Here is an 11,004-nt window from a genome sequence, read left to right as displayed (position 1 = left end):
CTTGCTCCTCTTTGTTGGGTTTCTGCTGACTGAGGTATTCAGTGAGCATGTTTATCAGTTGGGGCTATCTTCCTGAAATGTGTTTCAATTCTGGCCTCAAGAACGATATTTAGCGGCCCCTTACCTGAAATCAAAGTTTGATATTAGTGTGGCCCACGCGAGGGGTTTTTCTCACAGGCACCTGCATGAGTCGTTGCACTAGGTGGTTTATATTTTTTAACACTTGTGTGCTACCGTAGGTCAGGCTCATGAACTGTCACCGAGTAGAGAGAAAATATATCCTGTCACACAGTGCAAATACATTTTTTGTCACCCAGCCACAGTCATGTTTTTTTCAAACCCTGCCGTGAAGAGAAAGGTTGGTGATGAGCACAGACAATTTCAGGAGGAGGAGGAGGAGGATGTGGACGAAGCCATTGCTCTGCACTGCATTATCCATCAGCAGGCCCTTTGCAGCAAATGCCTGAAGTTTGACAGTGTGATGTCCAATGTTGTGAAATGCATCAACCATATCAGATCCAGGGGCTTAAAGCACCGGTAGTTGTGTGCCTTTTTCAAGGAAATAGAGTCAGCATATGGGCATATGCTCTACTTCACCAAGGTACGTTGGCTTAGCAGCGGGAAGGTCTTAAAGAGGTTTTTTGAGTTGAGAGCAGAAGTGAAAGCCTTTATGGAGAAGAATGGGATGGCTGTTTCTGTACTAAGTGATCCTGAATGGCTAATGGACTTAGCTTTTCTTGTTGACATCACACAGACAAGCTAGGACAATTTGTCAGAAATGCCCCCCACCTCTCCTGAGCTTTACAGGATGTTCAAGCGGAGCATGTGCATTTTTGGCACCACCAATCTGTGTGAAAAACTCTTCTCCACAATGAGCTTAAGTCAAAGTTCAGGTCCAAACTTACAGATAAGCATCTTAAAGCCATACTAAGCATCTCGGTTGCTTCGTCCCTCAAGCCAAATGTGGCTCAGCTGTGTAAGAGGAAGTGCTGCCAAGTCCAAAAACCACAATCTGCAGCAGTTTGCTGTAGCCAACTACCAGAAGAGAAATGCTCATAACTTAGTGGTACGCATATTTATAAAAGAGAATTTGCATCTATCAGATTTGTCAAAAACCATTGACGGAGACATAGGTTAGACTTTAGCCCCCGTTATTGGCGAACAGGTTGCACTCTTCTCCTCCCTCAGTTGCAGCTTCATCTAGGGATGAACACACACACACTTTTCCCTGACCTGTTACCCAGTTTCTTGCACCTAAATCTGTCTGTGAATGCCGTGTTTATCATCTCCCGACCTCGCTCTAGTTACTCCCACATTCCTTTCACTAAGTCTGCACAAACAATTCTCAGTCATGGGAATCTGTAACTTTTCTACTTATTTTATTCTGAGTGCTCAGTAGTGCAATGAACTATTATAGTGATCTGAAATTAATTACAGTCCCCATACCATTTGCCAGCACGGGTTTTGTAAACCAAACCTTTCTAGTCCTGACAGTAAGAATTTCAGTGTGTCCTTGTGTATTTGCCCTTCAGCCAGCCAAACAGCTATCTGTCACACCCTGAGTGTGACTCATTACACTGAGACTCCATCTGCCAGGACAGACACTTGCAGGGTAGCGCAGCGCTGACTGTGACACTTGACATGAGCTCCCTTTCCTTGTCCTCTCCCAGCACCTCTGCAAACAAACTTGGAGATGCACACAGAGAGAAGAAAGTACAGTGTTATGTAACAGAAAAAAACAGGGCAATTGATTCTTTTTTCAGTTTCCTAAAAGGTGTTGCTTTGCCCCAGGCAAAGAGACTGTACTGATCTAGCCATATACTGAATGTAGCATTTAATTTGAAACACACAAATGTGTTTGACTGGGTTTCTTTGAGGTACAGTGGTCCCTCGTTTATTGCGGGAGTTACGTTCTAAAAATTAACTTCGATAGTTGAACATTTTCACACTTTTCTGTCTTGTTTAAACACTCTCAAAGTTCACACCTTCATAGAAAAATAAGTCCAGTATTATAGAATGAAAGCAAAGATCAAACCCTGTTTTCAGGTCCAGAACATGGAAATAGAGGAGCTGCGATTTCAACATTAATGAATCAATGGTACAGAAGCAAGAAGAATGAGTTGAGTAAAGTTTGACATATCCGACTGTTTTGTTTCGCTTAATGCGCCTTATAATCCGAAAAATGCGGTAACTTCTACCTTCCTTTAGCACGTCCAGAAGTCCAACTTTTTGTGCGATGGTTAGCATCTTATGATAGGGTCGCCCCTACAAAACTGTGTTTCACAGATGAAGGAGTGAAGATTTTGCAGAAGGACACACCGGCCTCGTCTTCCCTTCTAGAAGTGCATGCTTAAATGAAGATGAATAAAGATGAATAAAGGTTTTGTGAAATAACTACTGAGGTCCGGTGCCGTCTCTGGATGCCTCGACGAATAAAAGAACAGGGGTAAAATTTATTTCGCAACAGTACACTTTCTTTAACTCTGCAGCAGCAAGGTAATTTATACTATATGGCGCAGTGCTTCTTTCACAGACATGACAGAGAGAAAAGGGGCTCTTTTTTCATGTCATGCCTCCCACATTTGAATATCATTTGAGGACTGATTTGGCTTTTGGCCTCAGGCTCACACTTACCACTGGCTCATGTGTGACATGCAAGCTTGACTGTTATTGTGTGTTGCTGTTTGGCTTAGTGGGTTAGTTCCTCCACTTCAGTCTGTTGAAAGCTGAAGGTTGTCAGTTCAACTACAGCTTTACATAGTTATTTTCATTCTTGTGGGCTCACACACCTAACCCATCCTTGCTATGGCCTCCCCAGTCCAGCTAGCCGGGTCCTTTTGGCCAAGGCATTAGCTCAGCAAGCAAGAGCGTCTCTGGCCTGCTAAGGGAGCCTAACTTGTTCTCGCTTCGCGAATTTTCACTCTTTGAATTTACAGTTTATAACTCCTATTCACACCAAGATGAACAATAAGAGCAGTGTTGTGGAAATGCTATGTTGCTTACCTTTCGAGACTGGGGACCACCAAGCTGGGTTCTTCTCTCGCCATTTGTTGATTCCCAAGCGAGACGGGGAACTCCGTCTGAGGGGCCTCAACCTCTCTCTTCACCCCCTCCAAGATGCTGATGGGACTTGGAACACTTGGAATCCCTTGAGATACCACTGTTTTCCATTATTATTGTTATGTACATATCTATAGCTACATGATTGTAGGGAAAATGTTAAAATTCGACCTATTTTTTTTTTCAGACAAAACATTTGTTTATACCTTCATGAGCTTGTATGTACTTGATATATTTTGTTTTGTGTTGTATTTATTTTATCTATCTATCAATCTATCATTCAAAAGGAGAACATGAAGCTGTAGTAAGACGTTTACATACAGTCATCCTGGGCATGAATGTGCCAAAGAAGGTGTCACGAGCTGTTCTTGTGTGTTCAAACAGAGCCACAAAATTTGGTAAGCTATGGCAAACAGCTGTAAAATGCTAATAATGGAGGTCAAATCGGAGAAGGACTATTTGAATGTTACTTAAGTAAATAAACTGCTGCAAAAGCAAAAATAAATGTTTTTCAACACTTCCTGAACCACAAGAAGCATTCAAAACTCTAGAATTGAGGTGTAAGACATTAAAACAAACCTCTAGTTCACAAAAAAGGATGTCCATAAAAGCTGAAAGGGCTAAACACACTGAACGCAACAACTCATTACAAACAATTTAAAAGCGTGTGACATTCTGCTGGGTGCACTGACAAAACTGAATATTTGGAAGCACAATCTAAACTTAAAAACCTGGTATTTGACAGAGAGACCTAGGTGGAAACAGAGAAGAAAGTGATGAAAATCCTCTTGAAAAAGGTATATAACTTTAGCGGGAGATCAAGATGGAAGAACTGTGGAACAAGAACAGAACGGCCATTCTCCAATTGGCAAAGTTTCTCAAAGGATCTAAAATATTCATAAATTAGGCTTTTATGGATGTACTGAGGAGAAAAAGGAAGGAGTATATGGGCTCTGAAGTACTGTTAGGACAGAAGATACATTTTCAATAATTCACTTTAACAGCAGAAGCTTGTATACCAACTTTCACAAGATCAAACATTGCCTCGGTCAGGTCTTACACCCTTTCAATAAAGCAAAGTGAGACAGGTATGGACTTGTGTGTAGCAACTTATGAAATTATTTCCAAGAGCAGAGAAAACACAACTGAATGTGATGTTGCTGTCTTTATTGATAGTAATTTTATAAGTGTGGTGGAAGAAATGTCAGTAGTGGTGTAAAAAAACAACCTAAAAATAATGTTTATCTGTGGTATTATCTGTAGTGTGAGAGAGGAGGACAAAGGAGGACAGAACACAAGAGAAGACTGAACTAAATTTAAACAAAGAGCGAGCCATTTATTTGGGTTGAAAACATGAAAATAAAAAAGGCAAAAATGAACAATGGCGAAAACTAAAACCTAAACTGGGAAAAACTAGACTGTGACGACCACGAAAAAGAACATTTGTGACATCGAGGGAGACAAACAACCTGACAAAGAATGAATGAAAATACACAGACTAAATACACACAGGAGGTGATCAGGGGAAGTGGAAACACACGGGGAAACAGCTGACACAAATGAACATAACGACGTCACAGAGGAAGCGTAAAACTAAACACACTGAACGAAGAAACACAAAACTTTCAAAATAAAACAGGAAACATGGAGTGATGTAGAGATGAAGACACATGAAACACGCACACAAGAAATACATGACGACTAACACAGAAGGCCTGGGTGAAACAGCCTACACTAAAACTTGAGGCAAACTAATAATAATCCTAAATCTTATCATCTTCAAAATACCACAAAATAGATCAAAACAAACTGAAAACGCTTGGTCACAGACCCAGCCTCTGACATAGTGATATCAATATTTACCTGAAATAAGCACAAACTGAAAGATGAATCAACACCATATACAGCCTCAGTATATATCCCAAAATCATCAAACCCAGTTATTCTACTTCTCATTATTCAACAGTGATTGATTATATATTTACCAGGAATCAAGAGAACATCACCGACCACCTTCCAGTATTTATAGTTTATTATGGGAGTTATGGCAAAGAAAGATTTTCAAGATAAGGATCAAACTTGTAAATGGGTTAGAATTGAACAGGTAATGGAATGAAAAAGATGCCAATACATTTTTTTAAGTATTTAAATTATTGCATGATTTAAAATTGCCCAATAAAATAATTTAGTAGAAAACAAATATCACATAATAATGTCATGGATTATATAGAGAACTTATAAATTGCTGAACAAAAGAACTTGGAAATATAAGTTAACTAATATTTTGCGACACTGTAAAAACCAGTATTACGGTGAATTATTAGAAGATTGTGATGATAATATTAAAGATAGATATGCCGTATACCTCCTCCAAACCATCAACATGTCTTTTAGAAGAACTACCATTAATTAATGCTTCAATTTTAAATATGATCAACCTATCTCTATTTATCGGTTAGGTACCACAGGCCTTCAAGGTGGTAGAAAAAGTTCATTTCAATTCAATTCATAACAACAGTTGCCTCAAGACCCTACAATAATACAAACACTGATACTTAACAAGCCATCACTGAAGCCAGCTGTCTTAGCTAATTGTTGGCCAATCTCCAACCTTCCTTTCATCTCAAACATTCTTGAAAGAGTAGATGCAAAACAGCTAACAGATCATCTGCAGAGGAGTGGGTTATTTGAAGAGTTACAGTCAGGTTTCAGAGTGAAGGTTACAAATGAGGAATATATCAAAGACATAAGAAAAAAAACTGAGGTTATTGGGTTGGCTACCATTGGGGTGACTGTAGCTCAGGAGACAGAGCAGGTCATCTGCTGATCAGAAAGTTGGTGGTTTAATCCATGGCTCCCCCAGTGTGCATGCCAAATATCCTTGGGCAAGATACTAACCCCAAATTGCTCTCTGATGCATCCATCGGAATATGAATGTGTGTGAATGTTAGGTAGAAATCACTTAGAAAGCATAGAAGAAAGTGCTTGTGTGAATGGGTGACTGTGACATGTTGTATAAAGTGCTTTGAGTGCTCCAGGAGAGTAGAAAAGTGCTATAAAAGAATCAGTCCATTTAACCAGATTCTTACTCTGGATGGCATTACCTTAACTACCAGTAACATTGTGAGGAATATTGGAGTTGTTTTTTAGACCAGGATATGTCCTTCAATGCACATATTAAAAAATAGGACTGCTTTCTTCCATTTGCGCAATATCTCTAAAATTAGAAATACCCTGTCTCCGAATGATGCTGAAAAAGGACTAGAAAGAGAGAGCATATTTCTCCTATCCTGGCTTCTCTTCCTTTGATCCCTGTTAAATCCACAATCTAATTTAAAATCCTTCACATCACATGCAAGGTTTTAAATAATCAGTTATGTCATGTTAACTTAAAGACCTCATACTACTGTATCACCCCGTTAGAGCATGTCCCTTTAAGACTAGAGGCTTACTTGTGGTTTCTAGGGTATTTAAAAGTAGTATGGGAGGCACTGTCTTTAGTTTCAAGGCCCCTCTTCTATGGAACCAGTTCCCCCTTTGGAATTCAGGAGCCAGACAGCCTCTCTACTTTTAAGAATAGCCTTGAAACTTTCCTTTTTCACAAACCAGTTTGGGCTGCATCAGGTGACCCTGAATCCTCCCTTACTTACACTGCAATACGTCTAGGCTGCTGGGGCATTCCCATGATGTACAGACTGTGTCTTCATCACTCACCTTTTTTCATTCTGCATTTTAAAAGGTATAATTAATCTCTGGTTCTCTTCCTCAGCATGTCTTTGTCCTGTCTTCCTCCCGTTACCCCCAAATGGTCGCGGCAGATGGCTGCCACTCCCTGAGCCTGGCTCTGTTGGAGGTTATTTTCTGTTAAAAAGGATTCTTTTTCCTTCCCACTGTGGCCAAAGTGCTTGCTCATAAGGGGTAATCTGATTATTGGGGTTTTCCCTGTTTTCTATTATTGCGTTGTATTGTATATTATTGTAGTAGCCTTACTTACAGTCCCTTGAGGCAACTGTTTAGATTAAGCACTATATAAATAGAATAGAATAGAATAGAATAGAATAGAATAGAATAGAATAGAATAGAATAGAATTGAATAGAATTGAATTGAATTGAATTGAATTGGTGGTACAACAGGGGTGCAAGGCTGCAGGTAGCACTTTGACTCCCTGACCTTAGGCCTGTTGGTGTTTGCTCTGGGTGAGGGACTGGTGAAGTGCCACAATCTGCAAAACAATTCCCTTTTTAGGTCTTGCCTTGTCGTTCTTGTTGCCACTTGTGTGTAACCTGTCTCCTCAGAGTGAACTAAAATATGAAGACTTAGCTGAATCAACACCACAGCACAGTCAGCATTTTTCACGATTCTCTCTCTCTCTCCTTATCTTATCTTCTCAGCACTCTGTGGAGGCTGTGAATGCTGGAGTGAATCCTGTTGGTGATACCTCCTACAACTCAAGCCACTGGGATCTGGGTAGTGCCTTCTTTTTTGCTGGAACTGTCATCACCACTATAGGTACTAAAAATTTGGAAAGACTGAACTGAACATACTGAACATTTTAATATGGTCCAATGTAAATGTAGGGAATGCATAGTTCATTGTATTACCTTTAACCTCTGAATATACACCAGAGTTTATCCTTCAATAGATTCTTCAGTACTGTGCCTGTATAACTGCATGTAAGCATATGGAAGCCATGGGCAATATAGAGGTTTTTGACTCTTTACATAAAAAAGTAAACAGAAATAACTCTCCACTTAAGGAAGTTGGATCCAGTGTACGTGTAACCCACCACATATAAGGATAAATTCCATACAAAATCATCATTTTCATTCCTGGATACAAATGCCAGTCAGTCAAGAAAGGCATGAAAACTATGAATGAACACATATGGAATTATGTAGTAAACAAAATAGTGTGAAATAACTCAAAACATGTTTTATATTTTAGATTCTTCAAAATAGCAACCCTTTGCTTTGATTACTGCCTTGCACACTCTTGGCATTGTCTCGATGAGCTTCATGAGGTCGTCACCTGAAATGGTTTTCCAACAGTCTTGAAGGAGTTCCCAGAGATGCTGAGCACATGTTGGTCCTTTTGCCTTCACTCTGCTGTCCATCTCATCCCAAACCATCTCGATGAGTTTAGGTCAGACTGTAGAGGCCAGGCCATCTGGCGCATTTATCATTTCTTTCTTTGCTACATAATTCCATATATCTTGCTATATATGTTTGATGTCTTCAGTATCTACAATGTAGAAAGTAGTAAAAAAAGAAAACCATTAAATGATTAAATGAGAAGGTGTGCCCAAACTTTTGACTGGTAGTGTATATTCACTATCCCTGCCCTCACACGCTTAAACCATCTCAGGCTTTCTTTCTAACATTATCTTCCAAACACTCAACCTGAGTCGTCCCTCTGATGTACTCATTTCTAATCTTCTTTATCCATTCTGGTGACTCCCGATGAAAACCTCACCATCTTCAGCTCCATTTCCTGCTCGGTCTCCTGTCTTTTTGTCAGTGCTAGTCGCCAAATCGCACTATAGCAGGCCTCACTACCATCTCGTTCACCTTTTCACCAGTTTCCCTCTCTTTCACACACATATCTTCTGTCTTGCTTCTACAAAATTTCATTCCTCCATCTATTCGTGCTCTCATCCACCTGCTTCCTACTCTCATTAGAGATCACACTGACCTTATCTGTCAGTCTGTTAGTCGCTAATGCAAACAAGAAAGAGCCCAGAGCTGATCTCTGATGTAATCCCACTTCCACCTTGACCCTATCTGTAGTAAACAACTCACCACTGTCTCTCTGTCCTCATACATGTCTTGCACCATTCTCAAATACTTCTTTACCACTCCAGACTTCCTAATGCAGTTTCTCTCTTGGCAACCTATCATATGCTTTCTTTAGATCCACAAATACACACTTTGGCTCCTTCTGACCTTCTCTATACTTCTTCATCAACAATCTCAAAGCACACATTGCATATTTAGTTGGTATGGTCCTTTGTCTTCAGCACAGCATTTTGAGTTTATTCTTGACTTTTGATTCACTTCTTTGAATTTAAGTTCAATCTTTGTATTAGTAGGTCTTGAGTTTATTATTTCTAGTTCCTGGCTCTTGTTTTATTACAGCTCACTTTCGTATCCAGGCAGTCAGAGTCAGAGAGACTTTATTTATCCCCAAGGGGCAATTAAGTCTGTTGCTAGTCTCCTCTCTGTGTCTTTTCATGTTGTAGTCTGTGTAGTCTCCGTGTTTTGCTATGCTTTTGTCTCCCCGGTCAGTCATATGTGCATGTTTGTTTAGCTCCAGTATCTGTGTCAAGTTCACGTGTTTCAGTCTTGGACTCAGTTTGTGGGTGTGGTTCCATCCTCTTTTATTTTGATAGTATCCCGTCTCATTTGTGTCATATTCAGTTTTGCTTCCCCTGTCTTGTTAGTCGGATACCAATCAGCTATGTTCTCAATCACCCTAATTACCTGGTGTGTATGCTGTCTGAATCTCTGTTTGTTGCCCTGTGGAGTTGAAGGTTGGATTTCCTTGTTTTGTACTTTGTTTTAGTTTAATAAAACCACCTGTTGTTTAACCCTGGTGTTTTCAAGTCCTGTATTTGGGTCCTACTGCTGCCTGCTACACAGCCTCCTTGGTAGTAGTGCTCTTTCTCAGCATGAAGTCATACTACTGCTCACTGATCGTCACCTGTCTTCTTAACCTAGCTCAATACAATACAATCACATGCTGCTCCATTCCTCAGGTATCCTCTCAGTCCATTATCTGGTCGAACTCACTCTTCATTCTCCTCATAGGTGCCTCACAGTTAAGTTAACTCCATACTAAACGTACCCCTTCACTTCTGATTCAATAACTTTCCTCCGTTTGTCTTCTGTGCTCTTATTTTTTTCATTCATCAGTTCTTCAAAGTAGTCCTTCACACTTAGTGTCCACCTTAACATACAGCTCACTATAATGCATTTCCTTTGCCACTGCCACCTCTTTTCCTGTACACCTTGCCTCCCAGTGCTTTTGTGTACTTCATCTGACTGTCTCACATTTTCTTTGAATACACTCCTGAACTTCTTCATTGCACTACCAGGTCTCCTTGTCCACGTTGCTCTGTCAGTGGATACATCAAACACCATGCTAGTAGTTTCCTTAAGCCCTACAGCTGTACTTTCCCAGTCTTCTGGCAACTCTTCCCTGACACCACGTTGCAGTCTCTTATCACTTCCAAATTGTACCTTCTGCATTAGATGTAGTGTGCGTGTTTACAGCTACCTCCATCTTGTATGTCACTGCTTGTCACTCACTCTTTTCAAAGTATGTGTTGACCACAGTCATTTCCATCATTTTCACAAAATCCACTGCCATGTGCATTTCTCTCCTTAACACCATATCTACACAACACTTTCTCATCACCTCTCTTCCCTTCATCTACATGTCCTTTGTTGTCTGCTCTAATCACTGCTCTCTCCCCCGGGAAGACTCTCCCACTTCATCCAACTTACCGAGTGTTACACTATAAGCTGGATTCATGTATTCCACACGTACAGTAGACTGGAGGATCTAGGGGTTTAAACAGTCTTTAGTAAACCACCCCAATGTCTGCTATGAACTTTACATACAAAGTAGAATGTCTCTCTAACTTCTTTTCTAACTGCTTAACTGCTTTTTTCCTGCATATTGTAGATCTATATAGCCCCCTCTATCTCCATTTTTCCCTCTAGGATATGGTAACATTGCTCCAAGCACAGAGGGAGGGAAGATTTTCTGCATTCTGTATGCAATATTTGGGATCCCGCTGTTTGGATTCCTCCTCGCAGGTGTTGGGGACCAGCTAGGTACCATATTTGTCAAAAGCATTGCCAAAGTGGAGAAAATGTTTCGGGTGAGTCACAGTGGTCCTGTTGTGTTATGTAACTTATTGCCTTTTAAAATGAAATGGC

The 11,004-nt window shown here is 40.3% G+C and overlaps 1 protein-coding gene across 1 annotated transcript in view; it reads left to right on the top strand.

The window, feature by feature from the left end:
• Positions 1 to 11,004, top strand: part of kcnk10a (potassium channel, subfamily K, member 10a) — a 31,090-nt gene that overhangs the window by 11,285 nt on the left and 8,801 nt on the right. Inside the window, 2 exon segments of the mRNA XM_013914547.1 lie at positions 7,453 to 7,570; positions 10,786 to 10,946. Of these exon segments, the coding sequence (XP_013770001.1) occupies positions 7,453 to 7,570; positions 10,786 to 10,946 (279 nt within the window).

This window comes from Pundamilia nyererei, unplaced genomic scaffold (genome assembly GCF_000239375.1).
Source record: "Pundamilia nyererei isolate P.nyererei 1_Seehausen unplaced genomic scaffold, PunNye1.0 scaffold00204, whole genome shotgun sequence".
Classification (NCBI taxonomy): domain Eukaryota; kingdom Metazoa; phylum Chordata; class Actinopteri; order Cichliformes; family Cichlidae; genus Pundamilia; species Pundamilia nyererei.
The sequence above is the reverse complement of the archived record's forward strand: the minus strand, read 5'-3'. Positions and strand labels throughout refer to the sequence as shown.